The sequence below is a fragment of the Nilaparvata lugens genome, chromosome 6 (genome assembly GCF_014356525.2).
Source record: "Nilaparvata lugens isolate BPH chromosome 6, ASM1435652v1, whole genome shotgun sequence".
In the NCBI taxonomy this organism is placed as follows: domain Eukaryota; kingdom Metazoa; phylum Arthropoda; class Insecta; order Hemiptera; family Delphacidae; genus Nilaparvata; species Nilaparvata lugens.
Genome location: NC_052509.1, coordinates 51404133 through 51423225, shown reverse-complemented (window position 1 = coordinate 51423225; position 19093 = coordinate 51404133). Strand labels below are relative to the sequence as shown.

The window sequence follows — 19093 nt, the reverse complement described above, 5'->3', positions numbered from 1 at the left end:
CTAATATCATTAGAAAATTATATTGCATGTAAAAAATGTACTAAAAAACCCAGATAAAAATAATTTAATGTATTAAGGAAGTAGGAGGTTCGTAGGCGCATGTATACTATAACAAATTTGCATGAACCAATCAAATGGTAGCAATTGATGGGCGGTAATAGTGAGCCGATTCAAATATATTTGTATATATTTCTATAAAAGATAAGAGTTTATGAATTATTGTTGTTCAGTTTATGTTTTGGATATGGCCCGAAGGCAGATAAATTATCAGATGTGTAACATAAGTAATAATTTAATAGATTGGCACGAACTATTTGAGCCTTGAATGGCGTAGTAACAAATTATTTAAATTTTATGTAAATTTGCAAGTCGGAAATGAAAATTGTGAAAAAGAAAGTAGAACTTGCCCACTTGCCTGCCAACCACTACCATGGAATGTCACCAAAATTTGTAGAGCACAATATATTTTACTGTACCTTTTTAATGACTTAAAGTTTAATCAAATTATTAATTTTTCATAAGACTTTGTGATGCTATAGTAAAGCAAAAGTCATTTAAATATTTTTAATCCCTTGGAAGAGACGACTTCGGCCACCAAATATCCAGGACTACCAGGAGTTCGGATCGCCATCAGCAACTTATAGAAAATCCAGCACATGAGTGAAAAATAGTTGAAATAATAATAGGGCGCCCTCAGTGCTTCGAATGAAATAAGAAATAAAAGCTAGCTCGTCGAAAAGGTTTTAAAAATTAAGAAATTAATAAAAATACTTGCGCAAGTCTTAAAATGGTATAAGAAATATTTTATTGAATAGTAACGAGTCAATTTATAGATCAAAGGATACACCAATTAAAGGAATATTAAGTTCTAAGCTAATAATACAAATGTTCACATGATCATTGATTTTATAATGTAATTTGTGATAATATAATGTAGCTCTGGTTCATTAGATAAATTGATCTATCTATTTCCGTCAGGTGCCGAATCTTGCACCCTGAGATATATATATATATATATAATATATATATATATATATATATAATATATATATATATATTATATATATATATATATATTTATTGGAAACTATAGAAATTAATATATATTTAATTATTGATTTGTCAATTTATCATGCTCTGATTTGGGAAGTTAATATATAAGTAGGATCGTCCAAATCGACAAGCAACAGCAAGTTAATGTCAAAGCTACATGCAGATAAATGCATATGATCAATGAAGTGAAAGCACATGGTAAAGTTTCGTGCTATAGAACTAGAAAATAGTACTGATCTGTGATATTTTATTAATACGTTGTATTGTTCAATATACCGCGAATTTCTGTTGAAACTCTACTTTGTTCAAGAAGATAGTATTTCGCAATTTCAGTTCAACATTACAAAATGACAACGACTTCTTTGTCTGAAACGAAGTTTGCAATGATGTGATGAAAGTGTTACAATAGTGCTTCACTAGTTCTTTGTTTGACAGAATGTGACGAAAACTGGGGCTGTTTTGGTTGAGTTTCATTCAGACAAAGACAACGTAATTTTGGGAGAATCGGTCACGCATGTTTTGCGGTCTCTGTCTGTTGTGGGGTAGTTTTCGTTTGAGAGCCGGCAGCTGTCTCTGTCTAACCAACTTGTTGCTGCGATGATGCAATAGACAACCACTTTCCCGACCAAGGTAATAACGTCTTATTTTGATATCATCATTTTCCACCCCCTACCACCCCTCTCACTTTCGCGAATCGCTGTCCAGAGAGCCGATTTCGCTTCAGTTTACTTCCTGAGCTAAACTAGAACGCATCTCTTGACTTGTCTCTCGACTTGGCGTATCGCATCCTCTCGCTATCTGCGCTTTGCTCTTCGTCTGCACGAATCCTTGATATTATGTGCCACGCATCCACACCACGTGATCAGCTACATAAGAAGGAAAAACGCTTCGTACAAGAATTGAAATTCTTTTTCACGTCGACGCGCTCTGATTTTCGGCGAAATTCGATTCCGTCCAACTGCAGAGAGAGGACTGACAAGTGCTCGAAACGTCGTCTCATCATTGGTGGCCTGTTGAAAAGCTATCGGTCCAAAGTGAAGAATAGACTCATCGCCTGGGGACAATCAGGGTAGGAACATTCCACTGAAATTTGTTACAATTTTTCTTGTTAACTCATTTCTAGGTCTCAAATATGTGTTACCAATCGGTTACAGTTCCTATGTAGGTCTTGTTAAAAACTATGTAGACTATACTGAGCTCATCTACTTGGGCCATGTTGAATCTAAGGGTGTGAAAATGAGTATATGAAATGTGGTGAGTCGGATATTTTTAATCACAATGTTACTTGTTTGTTCATTATATACTCTAACAGGCACATTGTTTAGACACAATCTATCAATTGACACTTTCGTGAAATAATAATTAACTATTCTCATCGGGAATTTAAGGAGCCATAGTGTATTGTTTTGGAGCACATTGTTCGAAATAAGCATGCAATTATGACTCTCATATAAACTAATTGGAAAATTAAAAATTTTTCACGCTATTTTCCATTGTGGAAATTGATTCTAATGTTGAGAATTAGTAATTGTGTTGGATAATGAACTTTTGAATTCTGTACAACAATAATAGTGTGAGTATCAATACCTAGTGGGCTTATTATGTTAGTTCTCTAATAGGCGGGCATTATATTTAGCTTCTTTTGAATACATGCTTGATCTACGATAGTTGTTCAATAAAACAACTTGCTGATTGATTGAGCATTTAATAAAAATATTGAGAAGTGTGGTTCCAAAGAACTAATTGAATACTCTCATTCTAATTTAAATTTGAAAATTCACTTAAGCACATATTTGCATATGTGTTATAGTTTAGCATTTCTTATTCAACATTTATTCTAACCGAACAGTTTTCATTGTCTAAATTTATGCAAATCTGATTATTTCCACTGTTCAATCTAATCTCGTTAGAGTCTGAAAATAATTGGAAAGCTATTTTAACTTTCGATCGTCTTTGACGTAATTAACGTATAATTTATTGTAGTCAATGCCTATTGGATGAGAGTTCATCAGAGTTTTTGAAAACGCAAGGTTGAATAATTTTTGCAAGTTCAGTGGGGTTGAAAGTTTTGTCATCCCTTTGCAATTACTCAATTATCAATTGATATTGGGGGTAATTTTGATTGAAGCGACTACCACCAACCCCCCCTCCCTGGCTGCAATGGAGTGTGTGAAGCGCGCCTAGACGACTAACTTGGACTGACCAATGGCGTTCGAGCTGAAGTTTTGCGCCCTCTCTGTCGCACACAATTCAAAAGTTTCGACTCTCTCCTCCTGTCACACCCTTGGCCTAATCCGTCTCAGTTTGTGTTCTCATTCTCGCTTCGTCCGTTATCATCGTGCGGCCACGTCACGGATGGTAAACAAGTAAACAAATAAACAATAAACAAAAAGCAATCAAAACATGTGTTTCACTGTGCACACACATAATAGGAACGGCAGAGGAAAAGTGTAGGCTGTATAGGAGGGGTGCTGTATACACGGCTCATATTCAAGAGTAAATAAACGCCGCGCCGCGCCTCTCTCTTATCTGGTATTGCCCTCTCTGTCTTGCCAAGCACGTTACCCGACCAAGACACGAAGTTTGTCGAGCTGTTAGTTCAGTTTGTTTGCTTGCGCCGAGTCGATCGAGTGTGGCCGGAGACGGAATAGCGATAGCAAGAGCACGCTGCTTTCAGTGAGGTTAAGTTTGTCTGTCTGCATGTTTCGCGCTCTGTGAGCGTCGTGGGAACGGTTATCGTCATCTCAAAAACTGCATTTCGACGAAAAGGTGTATTGATTTTTGTGGAAAAGCTCTGTGTAAAATCCATAAAATTGTCTCATAATCTGCTACAAAGTTGAAGCGGGCTATCTTCTACAAAGTTGAAGCGAGAAGAGATACGGGTTTCTAAATTTATGTGTTAGTTTTTTTTGGAAGAATATCGTGAAAATAGTGTGTTTGCACTTGAGAACCAATATTTTCAATTGGAGACTTAAAAGTTCCCACGTGTTTGACGCGTCAAGGAATCGTCGCGTTGATAAGAGCATAGTGTCTGGAGAGACTCCACCTGCTAGTCAACTGTGAGTTCACAATATTCTCGAGTGTTGGTTACGTGATATCTATAAACGGGGGTAGAAAAGACAAATACTGAATTCTAATTTGTTGGCAAAATATTTATAATTATAGAGCATTCTGTCTGGAAGTGCGGATTTGGGATCTGGAAGAGGTCTGGATTTGATAAGAAGTGACAATCTTCGTTCAAGTGGAAAGGAACCACGCGAGTCACGCGGGGAGATACCATAGAGTTTTCATCGTAGGATTGGAAAATTATAACTGTCCGATTGAGTGCGTCAGAAGTAAAACGTTTTGGGAAAGGTAGTAATTTCTTGAATCGGTGTTGGTTGAGGAGTTGATTAGGACAGCTGATGAATCGATGATGCTTCCAACCTCAACTGCCAGCGCATCGCAATCAGGTTTGGATCTGTCCATCACAGCCGGCTCTCAACCGTTTCAGCAGTCGGATCGCAGCCAATCTTCGAGTCCCGTCGAGGGTCAACATCAGTTGCTGAGTCAGCAACAGATCTCGCCCAGACTAGAGCAGCATCCAGGAGCCGCAGACGTCTCGACATCTGAGTCAGCGATATCGTCTTCGGCAGCCATGGACCTCCATCACCATTCGCCTCCACACCTGGCGACCGCCTTCCCCTTCCCTGCCACTCATCTGCCTTATCTCTACCACCATTACAACCTGCAGGCTCGGCTCCTGCCCTACATACATCAGCTGCAGATGTCTCACTTCAAACAGGTACCTACCTAACTATCAACATTGCATTTTCAATTTTAAAAGCTATCTGACATGACTGATTTTCATTATTATTGGCTTTCACATCTTCTAACCTTCGATTCTCATGATTGATTATTGGTTTGAATATCTTCTAACCTTTCTAATAGTTTTGCATGAAAAATACGTGTTTTCTCAACAATCAAATACTATAGTGAGGTCCACGTTATAATGTCAGTGGAAAAAGATAGAGCAGCGTTGCTGATTCTCTACCTTGCTACTGCCTTCTTTAGAAGATACCTATCCTTTACTAGCTCCGAAAAGTTGTCAGATCGTTTTAAAAAAATTAGAAATAGGATTTTTTACCAAAATATTTAATCTCAATCTTGAGAAAATTTATTATTTTATAATTATTGAAAAATATATCCGTTTAATCAGTTAGACTGGAATCAGCTATCTAATGTGGAAGGCTGAGAATCGGCAATGCTGTTGTCATATCTTATCCACTGACATTATAACTGATAATATTTTATTATTTTATTCATCATCATCACACACTCAGGCTTGTAATACTTGTAGAAAGTTGTCTTTGTAAATGAATAAATAAATAAACGTGGACCTCACTATTGAATGTATGTATGTGTTCATGTAGAATGTTTTCCTATATGAACCAAAGTACTAAATGTATCTATTAATTAGAAAGAAGAAGCCTATTTGACAACACATTTTAAGTGCACATGTATACTAATTTGTTACGGAGTGGAAGTTTGAATTCACATTCTGTGCTGAGAATTCAAACATTGATTAGATTTTGATATATTGATATCGTCATCTCTAAACAATTATTAGAATTTATAATAAGAATTGATATATCCTTTTCTATATAAGGCTTATAAGAATTTTGTTTTGGTGAGGATGAATTTTCTCACATTAGATCAATGAACTAATATTATGCGAGGATTATGGAAATTTTGATGAATTGTGGACCAATTGTCTCACAATAAAATTGAAGGTGCGTTGTGCATTCCTAATCACCGGAAGTCATTTTGAAGATGATAACTGCCTGTTTGTGACCAGTAGCCACACTTCCATCGAGATTTTAAAGAGAAAATAAGTATTTTAAAACACGATCAGTTCTATACAGGTATTTTTTGCTCTGTACGCACTTCCAGTCTGTGCTATACTCAATACATGTGAATATAACCATGATTCTATATGATTTTGATCATTAACAATCTATAAAATTATTGGTTTTGTTCTCAATAAATACACTGCAAAAGCCCGAAAAACAGTACGGGGCCTGAATAATACCATACTAATGAACTTGATTTTCCCTACCTGGTTTCTTAGCAGTTTGGTTCCAGATTCAGTTACTGATAAGGCAAAATAACTATGTTTATTTGTTTTGGGTTTATTTGCTTTTTCTGTGGTTCAATATAGTTATAGATCTATCTTTCTCACTTGTCAATGAGTAGATTAGACATTTTGTTCAGTGAATGGTATGTTGATTGAAAGATTATTGAATGATTTACTATTACTGTTATAGCTAGAAGTTTATTCTCAAAAGCAAGCTTCTGAATAGTGTCAGTATTTGTTGAAAACCATTAACTAGATAGAAGAAAGATAATAGCCTTTCAGAGGCCATTCAAGGAATTTATATTGCCAAGTGGTAGACACACAACGTTCTATTATTACTTTTTCATTAGTCTTTTCATATAATATAAATGAAAAAAATATGCCTATATATTATGATTATCAACTTCTTCGTATTATTTCTGTAACAATATAATATTAATCTATAAAAATAATTTATATATTCCCTATAGTACTCAGTCGGCTCTTAATCCAGTCTGTTCAATATTTTTATGTTCATTGGACGTTGAATTTTATATGACAAAATTCAGTACAGGATGTTGAATCATTCAATTTTCGCGATAAAAGTGTTACCGTATCTACGAGAGTGTTATCAGCTTATCAGTTACTTCCACGATTGAATTACTCATATTTCTCTTGGATTTTGAATTGAATAATTATTCACTTTTCTATTTTTCGATTATCTATTTCAAATTCCAGCGACACTTTTATTGCTAATCATTAAGATTATTGAATGCAGAATGGATCTATTAAGCTAGTATGCGAAGGTCGATCTTGGAAATTCAAACTTGAATTATTCTAATAAGAATTGTCAGAAGTTCACAGTTTTAAACCGCATATCCTACTTTTTTTAATACAATTTGTATTCTTGTTTTATTAATTTGAAAGGGTAATATAATTTTATTTTATAAATACAAGAAAGTAGCCCTGAATTCGTACATTTTAAATAACTCATATTCTTCATTTTTCTTCCATTATTCAACACTAGCAGGTAGACCTACCTATGCTTTGCACTGGGGAAACTTTTGGGTGTAAAATGGAATCTCAACGTTCAAAAAAAGGAATCTCACTATGTCCAGGAAACATAAAAAATAAAATAATTATTTATTATTTTGTCAAAATCACGTGAATAATCCTTATCATATGTGAACATTTCCAGAAAAAAAATATTTTCATAGATCTCGAACCCGCAACCTCTCATTCATAAGTGAATGAGTAGCTCGTGCTACCAACTAAGCTACGGAATCACTTTGTGAGGTCTCTGTTTGGTTGGGCTTTTATAGTTACGTCAATCTTGAATCACTCATTGAATAAATTTGTTTCAATTATTAAATTCAAATCAATTGATCGATAAAAATGAAAATAGGCCTATGACCATCCATGGTAAAATCAAAATCTTATTATATTAAAGCTGCAATTCTGATTGGAAAGATTATAAAGATTCTGATTTTACCGAGGATGGTCATAGGCCTATTTTCATTCTTATCAATCAATTAATTCGAATTTTATTGCAAACTGATCGATCAGTTCAAAAGTGATGATGGAATGCATCACTTATCACTTTTGCGTTTTCAATTCGTGTATGTCCTCTGTACATGTCAATTCTTTTCCTTATTATATTATTATAGATAGATAGATACTAGAGATAGACACTTATGAGTAAAGCCAAACAACTTGGATTAATGGCTTGATGGACTTATACAGACAGACAGAGGAAAAATCCCTCCCCAGGTGTTCGAATATTGCAACGCATACAGACTGTGTCTGCATATTATTCCTTCTCACGTCTGCATGCAGACTTTTGATGTTTTCTCGGTCTGTAGCTGTGTGCGTTCGCCTTTGGGTGCATGTGTCATTATCAAAATATGAAAATGGTTCCTATTGCAAGAGAGCTATTTTCATTAAACATTGCCGAACATGAACACATAAGACATCTGTTACTAATATGATATCACACCATTTCTTTGTTGAGCGATGACGTACTTTGATGCAGAGTGCTGTTGCCATCTTTAACTTCTTATGTAAATATTGATATTACTTGAATAAGTAGGATCAAATACTGCTGTGATGAAGAGCAGTTGAAATGAAATATCGTGGAAACGATGTGCATCAAAATATTTATCAATAACAGAAAACACTTTGAAGATTTATAACATAAATTGAAACATATTACACACGACATAGATTAAAAACACTTAAAGACTTACATCATAATCGATTATAATGTAAGTTTTTGAAGTGTTTCTAATCTATCTATGTCGTGTGTAATCTGTTTCAATTTATATTATAAAATATTTATCTTTCCAATCGACAGAGAGTCATCTGAGTTTAGGCATTGATAAAGGAATTATATCATCTTCAAATTTCCTCCATTATCAGGTTCAGTATTCCTACAGAACAATTACATTATTGACTCGGAATTGCAAAATAATTATTTTGTTGTGATTATATTTGTCGTGTTCAACAAAGATATCAAATGCTTTATCGATACCTTACTGGGCTTATACCTTATTTATATCAATAATTATTGATATAAAAATTAAGAAGTGAGTTATCTGACTAGTCTACCGACATCAATAATTATTGATATAAAAATTAAGAAGTGAGTTCAATTATTTTTCTTGTGTGAGAAAAATAATATAAGAGTGTTATAGAGTTTAGTGTAACCTAGAGTATGTTTATATTCTACTATCATATGCAGTTCTATTGATATGTCTTGATGATTTCCGTGATATTTATAGAAACAGAAAAAATACCCTATAATCGAAGAAATTAAAATTATGTAGGAAGAAGAATTCTAAGAAACAGTCAGGCTATAGGTTATCGATTCATATAAATTGCACCCCTACAATAGAGTGTTAATGTTCTATTATTATTTTTAGCTAATTGTGGCTTATACCATGATTCAAGATATTGAACTTCGATGTTCTCTTTCTGTGGAAAAGAGAGGAATAATCATATCTTATTTAAAATTCGGAAAATCCGATCGTTCAAATCCGAGATTTTATAACAAGCTACGAGATATTATGAAACGTTATGATGATAAACATGATTAGCTTACTTGAAAAAATTTCAGTTCATTGAGTTTGTTACATTATTCAAGAGTTCCTTTCAGACTCAAATTAAGGATTTACACTATTAAGTGCAATAACTATGTGGAAATAATTGTTGTCTTGTTTTATACTACACTAGCCGTCAGGCTCGCTTCGCTCGCCATATCCGTCTAGCCAGGGGGCTCCGCCCCCTGGACCCCCGACTGGATCGTCCAAAAATGAGATCATATGTTTGGACAATCCAGTCGGGGGTCCAGACTAAACGTCAGGCTAAACGGATATGGCGAGCGAAGCGAGCCTGACGGCTAGTAATATAATATTCCCAGGATTGAAGTAGCAGTGCCCAATCAATTTTTCCGCGATAAATGCATTTAAATCTTCAACTTAGTGCCAACCTAACAAAGTCAACTCAACTTAATGCCAATCTGACAAAATTATTAATTTAGTTGCCAGTTAACAACTGTTCGAAGAGGTACTCTATCTAGATTATAGTTCTATAGTAACATATGATATGGAAATTTCAATTATAATTAAGAGATTGGGAGAAGAAGAATATACATGCTAGAAGACGAACTTAAAACCCTTAAAAACAACTCTTAGAGTTAAAATATTGTCAAAAGCTTTCTTAGTGCGCCGCTAAAGGGCCAACTGAACATACCTACCAAATTTGAACGTTTTTGGTCCGGTAGATTTTTAGTTCTGCGAGTGAGTGAGTGAGTGAGTGAGTGAGTGAGTGAGTCAGTCAGTCAGTCAGTCAGTGAGTGCCATTTCACTTTTATATAATATAGATACCTGGAGTCTTCAGGACTTAATTCTGGGAAAATAATTTGATAAAATTTTGTTAAGACAAAAATTATTTCCACATAGTAAAATACTCTAGTTGATAGTTACGTTCAGGACGTAATTTAAGAAAAAATAGATAGAAATTAAAGAAATATGATCATATAGTGAGGTCCACGTTATAATGGCAGTGGATAAAGATAGATGAAAAGCGATGCCGATTCTCTGCATTAATTAATTATATTTCTACACTGTCAAAAACATGATTGTCATCGTTGTGGACCTAGAAAAGGATAGTATCACCGGCTTTGTCGAATGATAGACAAGGATAGCAAAACCAAAGTTGAACAAATACTGTCATTATAACGTGGACCTCACTATAGTAGCTACTGTATCGGGGAAAGAATTGTGCTGGAACCACATAGGAAGTAGGAAGAAGGCCAATGACCTTGAGAATCAAAAACGTATACGTGGTACGATGGTAGCCTAGCCTGCCCCTTGATTCTATTCCCTAATCTCAAAACGTAATCTCCTGAAAGTTTGAAATGGTTGACTCACCATCTTACCTGAGTTATTCTTCGAAGTGACACCATTCGCTATTTGAAATACAACTCTATTGATTTTGTTTTGAAGCTTGAAATTGATTTTTGTCATCCGTGCTATTCACAATATTTTTCGTCTATTTTGTCCTTCTCAAAACAAAACGTCAAAAATTGTTTCTTCATTATTCAAGCGAATCGGCTAGTTATTTATCGTATTGTTAACAACAAAAACACCACTCTCTCATTCTTTCAATATATCTAGCATTACTCTCTCAATTTATAGTTATACTTCAAGCGTAATATCATATATGTGAGTGCATTTTAGAAATAGCTGTTGGCTAAATAAATGACGATGCTGCGGGAGTGTTTATTCATCGTTCAAACTGTAAAAATAAACATTACTCGATGATTTATCTTTGACATGTTTGCTTTCATCGGTTGTTGGTTGATTGAGTAGAGGAATATTTATTTTCTGCTTGCGAATACAATATAATTTTATTGTCATATTCCATGGAGTTACATCATGAGCCGCAAAACACGGCTCGTATAAATTAATCAATACTTGATACAATAATATCACAAATAAGTTAATAACTCGTGCTCTACTTTATTGCAAAAGAATCAATAGATAAATCAATATAATTATATTATTGTAGAATAATCAAAAATATTAGATTAGAAACCATGAATCTGAATCATTGAACATGTTCGGTACGGTACAATGAGATTATAAAATAGTGATCTCAACCACTGAATAGTTTTTATGAATCAATAGTGAAACATAACAAATTCACATAGCTTTTTAAATTATAAAATTACTGGAAAAATTCAAACTTAAATTTATTTATTCGCCAAAAACCGATGCATATTTACAAAATAATAGTGTAACAATATAATGAATACTGGATGATTTGTACTGTGTGCAGGAAGGAGATTCAATATTTTCTATATATCAGAGTATTCTATTGTTTTTTTTTAGATTATTTTGATGTGTCTCTGAATAATTACTTTAGTTTATTAGTTCCCATACAAGTAGCACTACATAATTCTGTAATATTGTCTACGTTTACTCTCTTGATGCTTTGTTATTATTATTATGCTTTGTCTGAAGCAAAAAATACAAAATTCATCTCAAGCATAGCAAAGGTTTTTCACAAGGTCTAGATGAGAAAATGAGAGGTATAGCCTATATTTTCATAATATTCAGCTCTAGCTTAGACTGCTTGCTTATTCGTTTGTTGAGAATGAGTCTGATGACTCCTCAATTCCTCATAAAAAGCTCAAACAGCCTGACATATTTCGATTGAATTGTTGGTGAATGACTGCGATAGACTAAACAAACATCCGTTGGCAAGTATTCGATAAACAATGAATATCAAACAAAAAACATTTCCAGGATATTTGTTATTCAATATTATTGAGATATCGAACAGACTATTCGAGGATGTCAATTTGACGAATTATGAATCACAACAATAAATAAAGAAATAACAGTCTGACTCAATAAAACACCATTTTATCAGTGTTTGAAGTCTTCAAGAGATAATAGCTCAGCAAATCAATAATCAACAAACATTACTGTATTTACTTTCTGGGAGTTTCCTGATAAATGATGCATGCTCTCCGTTCTGCTCCCTCAATAAAAAATATGGATTATGGATTGTAAATGAGTTCAATTATCCAAACTATCTTTATGGTGAAATAGCAGGTTATAAGAGAAAATATTAGTACTTTGGCGTTCAGTCTGTTTGTAGGTGTGGCTAACCAATAAAACTTGATTGTTGGAAGATATTCATAGATCTCTTTCTGAAAGATCTTCATTATTAGAGATACCGTAAATTTGCCATGCTATCGATGTGGAAAGTAATTGAAAAAACATTTCATCACAATAGAACTTCTTCTTGTAAAGTGATTGTTTTCAAACAAATATTATCATGATTTCATTTTCCAACATGCGAGCTCTAAAGAAACCTATTAAACTCATTTTATTGCATTCAATTGTTTGTTATTGCTTGCTAGTTGTGTTTGCAACGTTAACAAGCTGATACAACATGCTCTTTTCATTTTCCACATCGATTTCAAATAATTATTCTTCTAGTATTTAACAAAAGGTTTGAAATCTATAAATTAGGCTATCATTGTTTGGTGAGATTACGTTGAAGCTTATTGAAATGAATCGAATGTAAAATAAGTTTTACATTACTTCACTTTTATTCTTACTTATTTTTAATCATTTTATTAGTATTATTTACTCTCTACTGAACCCTACAAATGGGATTGAATCCCTGGTGCACTCAAATATGTATTTTAGTGAAATCTATAATATAATAAAAGGAAAGAATTGGCTTATACACGTACGGGATAGGAAATTCACGAAATACACATTATCACGTATGAACTATTGGACTGTCTAACTTGAAATGTTGCTTATAGATTCGTTATATACGAAGGATGGTTATAGGCCTATTTTCAGTTTGTCAAGGTTTTAGTAGCCTACGTCAAGTTTTCAGTTCATCAAGCTTCCATATTATTATATTTTGCTTGAGAATGGTCATAGAGAAAATAGTATAGTCAATGGTTTGAATATCTTCAATCTTCTTATTTTTATTCTATCTGTAATCTATAATCTATAATATAATAAAGGAAAGAACTGGCTTATACACGTACGAAATAGGAAATACACAAATGACGCATCATCACGTATGAACTACTGATGATGATAATCATCACGTATGATCAACATGGAATTTTGCATAGGTTTTCAATTTACCAAGGATTGTTATGTTATAGGCTCAGTTCTTCAAGATTTTGCAGTACCTCATGTTTTCAATTCGTCATGCTTCCAGTTTGCTAATTGTTATACTTTGTTTGAGAGTGGTCATAGATAAAATTCAAAGGTTTTATCTTCTATCTTCATATTATCTTCTATCTTCTATCTGTATCTCCCTCTTTTATTTCTATACTATAATATAAGGAGAGGAATAAATGAAAATGATACGAATGATATAGCTGATATATCGCGGAGCATGGGTTACCTACTAGTAAAAAATAAATATGCTGAAAAATGTCATGGGAATCATGAGAGAGGTGCCACCACTACTATGCAGAATGCTAGGAGAAGACCTTTTAGTAATGGCTACCAACCTCAAAACACCTCAGACGATCGACAGACCATGAGTGATTGTTTGCGAAAAATCCTTAAAGAAACGAACTTTCAAAACATAGACATTTTCAAGATATCAGAAATGTATATTGATAACTTTTTATATTGATCCGATTTGTTGTTGTTTTTAGTAAAGACACTATTATATTCTATTCTATGTCATGGGAATCTCAAGAATTGCATTGATTGTGTATTTATTATGTGAATATGTTGTCAGACAGCAGCTACAGCGAGCAGAGAGCGTCCCGAGAAGCCACCCTACTCATACATAGCGCTGATAGCAATGGCGATCACTTCGGCGCCCAATCAGCGACTGACCCTGAGCGGCATCTACCACTACATCATCGAGCACTTTCCCTACTACCGCGACAACTGCCAGGGCTGGCAGAACTCAATCCGCCACAACCTCAGCCTCAACCCGTGCTTCGTGCGGGTGCCTCGCGAAAAGGGCGAGGGCAACGGCAAGGGTAGCTACTGGACGGTTGATCCGGTCGCTGCCGCCAACATGTTTGAGCGAGGCAACTATCGCCGGCGCAAGGCGCAGCGGCAAGCCCCGGCGTCACGGGCTACTGTGCAACAGGTCAGTGCAACTAAACAGTGTCAGTCAAATTGTGGGGTTGCAACATTTCATCGCAACTAAATTAGACAATAGTGCCCCGGTCAACTGTGCAACTGGTCAGTGCAACAAAACAGTGCCAATCAAATTGAGGGATGTCACATTTCATCGCAACTATAGTCTGCGTAAAATAAGTTGAGACTTGGCCCTCCATCCGAAGAAATTACAAGGTTGTCAATTCGTGTAAAATTGCAAGTTTCTCAAATTTCCAATTCAACGTCTGAATTGGATGTAGACTATCATCCCCGTTATGCTAGTAGTGCTAAAAAAGTTTCAGGGTTGAAGGATTGAAAGAAAATTTTAATTTTATTATAAAATTGTAAACATCGCGATGATTTGTTTTTCTTTTGAATATCAATTCTCTCAGAATCAATTAAGTTTCCTTTTAATCCTTCAATCCTGAAACTTTTTGAGCACTACTAGGATAACGGGGATGATATTCTACATCCAATTCTGACGTTAAATTGGAAATTTGAGAAAGTTGCAATTTTACACGAATTGGCAACTCTGTAATTTCTTCGGATGGAGGGCCAAGTCTCAACTTATTTTACACAGACTATAAATTAGACAATAGTGCCCCGGGGAACTGTTCAACTGGTCAGTGCAACAAAACAGTGCCAATCAAATTGAGGGATGTCACATTTCATCGCAACTATAGTCTGCGTAAAATAAGTTGAGACTTGGCCCTCCATCCGAAGAAATTACAAGGTTGTCAATTCGTGTAAAATTGCAAGTTTCTCAAATTTCCAATTCAACGTCTGAATTGGATGTAGACTATCATCCCCGTTATGCTAGTAGTGCTAAAAAAGTTTCAGGGTTGAAGGATTAAAAGAAAATTTAACTTTTATGATAAAATTGGAAACATCGCGATGATTTGTTTTTCTTTTGAATATCAATTCTCTCAGAATCAATTAAGTTTCCTTTTAATCCTTCAATCCTGAAACTTTTTGAGCACTACTAGGATAACGGGGATGATATTCTACATCCAATTCTGACGTTAAATTGGAAATTTGAGAAAGTTGCAATTTTACACGAATTGGCAACTCTGTAATTTCTTCGGATGGAGGGCCAAGTCTCAACTTATTTTACACAGACTATAAATTAGACAATAGTGCCCCGGGGAACTGTTCAACTGGTCAGTGCAACAAAACAGTGTCAGTCCAATAATTGTGGGGTTGCAACAATTTAACATCGCTGATAAAAAGTTCAGGAAATCTGGTGGTACCATCCACCTGATTAGCTGTTTATATCTTGAAATATCTCACCCATACCTCTCTCATTGTTCACACTTAAGCTGAATTTCCATTCTGGAAATTTGCAATTTCATAACAACACGTCTAGCTATCACGTTGAGCGGGTTTCACAACTTTTGATCAAGCGGTTTTCATTTTTGCGCAAACTGCAAGAAAGTGGGTGCAATGACATCGTAGACGCTAATTATATCAGAGCCCTAGAGACCCTCGTCACTATTAAAATTTATAAAAGTAGCCAAAACTCCATTATTTTTGACTATTTTCGGGAATCCGACTTTCCCTGGTGAAAGTGGCATTTTCCTAGAGAAAGAAACGGACTTTGATTCCGTGACGCCAGCATTATGTTTCCTTCACTAAAATTCTTAACAATATATGACATTCCCCTCAACAAGACCACTTTCTTCAAAAAGCTTGTTCTAAAAATCTATAAACAGGCTCTCAATCTCAAATGGAAAGTTATTAGACGTACTGAGAAATAAAATAGTTCAACAATAAATTAGTTGAAAACAAGAGAAATGAGAGGAAAAATGCATTTATCCCAAATTAATACAATGCTTGTTCAACATGATGTTTCAAAAATACATGTGTATCTACTCATATAAGACTGCTAAACTTTCTTCACTGTAGAGACAGTAGCATATAAATTTGAACAATATAGGCCTACCATAACTAGAACAATACAGTAGCATATAAATTTGAACAATATAGGCCTACCATTCCTAGAACAATATACTATAAAATAATAATAACATTGATATTGAGCTGGGTTTAGACCAAAGGAGCATATAGAGCTAGAGCACGAATTCTAGAGAATAAACACATAGAAACAACCGACACATGAGAAGCATGCTAAATTTAATTATGTCTCCAAAAGTGTATGTATCCAATGTTGGTTCTCATCACTTTAGAGCTTTTAAACTGGCTTTATTCAGATCGTTATTCGTTGTTCATACCAAGCATTCGCTCATTGATCTACAGTTACTATATAAACTGATATAGTAAAGTTTACCCAGCCTTACTGATACTGTCCATGTACAAGTGTGCCTAATGGCTCAGCTATCATAATAGTGATATTAAATTGATCCCTATTTCCGTATCATATTTGAAAACAACTGTATGATATTGAATGGATAAAATCATTTTTGTCACAGGTTACATCAAGTCCAGAGGAGAGCGTCCGAGTCAAAGTAATTGAGAAGAACGACTTGAAAAACAACGATAGTAATACGATAACAATTGAAATTGAAACAAATGAAGATGCAGCACCGTTGAAGAAGCCAAGACTCGCCAATGAATTTGCGTCGGAAAACACGACTGCTCCCTTCACACCAGCATCGCGACTAGGCAAAACATCGATTTTTCTAATCGAGAATCTCATGAAACCTGAGCCCAATAGCAATTGCTCATCAGATGAGCATAGCATTGATTCTGTGAGGAATTCTACATGAAGATATAAATAGGCTGTTGTGAGATCAGTATTGTTATTAGTTACTGTAATCTTAATCGACTACAAATGAAATTGACTATTTTCGTCAACTCCGATGATGTTAACGTGCACTTGAAATTATAAATAATCAGTCTTTTTTATTAGTTCCACTTATATTTGAAGCTGAGAATATACAGTGAGAAGATTTGGATTTCTTGTAATTCACGTGAAAACGTGCTTTCAAATAACTTAAATTTGTATCATTAACTTCTTCAATTTTGATTATTTTTGAGCCCCGCAAGGCGTAATATGACTAATTTAGAGGCGCTGAAATTTGTTATCAGCGCATTTTCATCGAAGAGTTTTTCAAGGCACTGACCAAGTTCTGGAATATTATTATAATGAATTGCTCTTATCGAATACTGTTTCATCTTATCTTCAGTATTCCATTTTATTTACATTTCTGAGTTCAATACAGCGTAAATTATAAATGCCATTTCTTGTTTGCAATATAATTATGAAATGCCATTCCATCGCAATGATTTGTCGTTTGGTTAGCAACTGTCCTATCCAAGAGTTTGGTTTGAATTGAGAAATAACTACGGTACGAAATTATATATTTTTTACAAAATAGAAATTTTAAATTAAAATAACTGTTAATGAGAATATTTGATTGTTGGCTGAATCTGAACGTCAATCGAGTAATTTATATTCCAGAGAAATCTCACTGGCATTTAGGCTGCCTAATCAGAATAATTTTTATTTTCATAATCGACAATGTGCCTGTATTAGGACGGAGTTCTTATCAGTTAAGTTGTTTACTACGTGTGTTATCGTAATGATTGTGGTTGAGATTCAACTAGAGCACATTCTTAGTGTGTGAATGTGATTTTCTTGAAGTTTAGTATTATTAGAAGAATTACTCATGTTAAACTGTTTATTCAATGGTAATACGGATTCATGTAAGATTTAGAAATGAAGTCTTTTGGACTCAGATTATATTCATTGACATCATTCCTGATTATTGAAGAGTTTGGAAAGTTTTCTTGTTTTGATTGTTACTAACTGTATAATGTGGATTTTCTAAATAGATTTAAGAATAAGGCATTATATTTCTATGATTTTGTAAAATAAAGAAAAGTCATCATAATTGTGACAATAGTTTATCTGTTCACAACCTGAGTTCCTATAGCCTACATTATTATTTTTTAAATGCAATAATGCATTAATAAAAATTTAATAAATTAATAGAATTTCAATAAGTCTAACTTCTTCGATTGGGAGTTGATTTATAATTCAATGAAATAAATAAATGACTCGTCCCTTGAGTTTGACTAGAATCTTAACAGATATAATACATTACATAGTCTTTCATAGTCGTATGTTCCAAGTCCTTACTGTTAAATGTTAAGTATGTAGGCGCTACATTGGAGAGATTCCCTGAATTTACAGAGGACGAGGTTTCTTCAGCTATGAATAATATTAAAAGCAAAATGTCGAGTGGAATGGATGATATTCCAATCTGTATATTAGAGGAGTGTTTTGATCCAATAAGAAATGTAATAACGAAGCTTATCAATCTATCGTTCAGCTCAGGAACATTTCCCTGTCAATTGAAAGTGGGCAAAGTTATTCCCATCCATAAAAAAGGATCCACTACAGAATTGAGTGATTTTCGGCCAATATCAGTCACGAGCTCATTTGCCAAGTTGCATGAGAAATTGGCTATAACTACCATTTCAAAACACCTTGAAGTTAACAGAATTCTCTCCTCAAGCCAGTTCGGGTTTCGACGTGGAAAGTCGACTATTAATGGCATAATAACTTCTTATGCCGAATATACAAGTCATTGGATGCTGTAAAGAAGGCTTTGGGTTTCTTTATCGATTTAAAACGGGCTTTTGATATTATTGTTCATGATATTTTGATAGAAAAGATGCAACATTATGGATTTAAAGGCTCAGCATTAGATTGGTTGAAATCATTTACCACTGATAGAGTGCAGGTTGTAGAAATTGAGGACAGAAAACAAAAAGTAGTGAATCATGAATACAGGTCGAAAATTTGCCAGAT

General features: G+C 34.3%; 1 protein-coding gene across 1 annotated transcript; it reads left to right on the top strand.

Moving 5' to 3' along the window:
- Positions 1-1780: 1780 nt before the first annotated feature.
- LOC111048418 (forkhead box C1-A) lies at positions 1781-18179 on the top strand. The gene is made up of 3 exons (XM_039431148.1): positions 1781-4837; positions 13943-14305; positions 16746-18179. The coding sequence occupies exons 1-3, from the start codon at positions 4466-4468 to the stop codon at positions 17040-17042; spliced, it is 1032 nt and encodes a 343-aa protein (XP_039287082.1). The 5' UTR covers positions 1781-4465; the 3' UTR covers positions 17043-18179.
- The last annotated feature ends 914 nt before the right edge of the window (positions 18180-19093 follow it).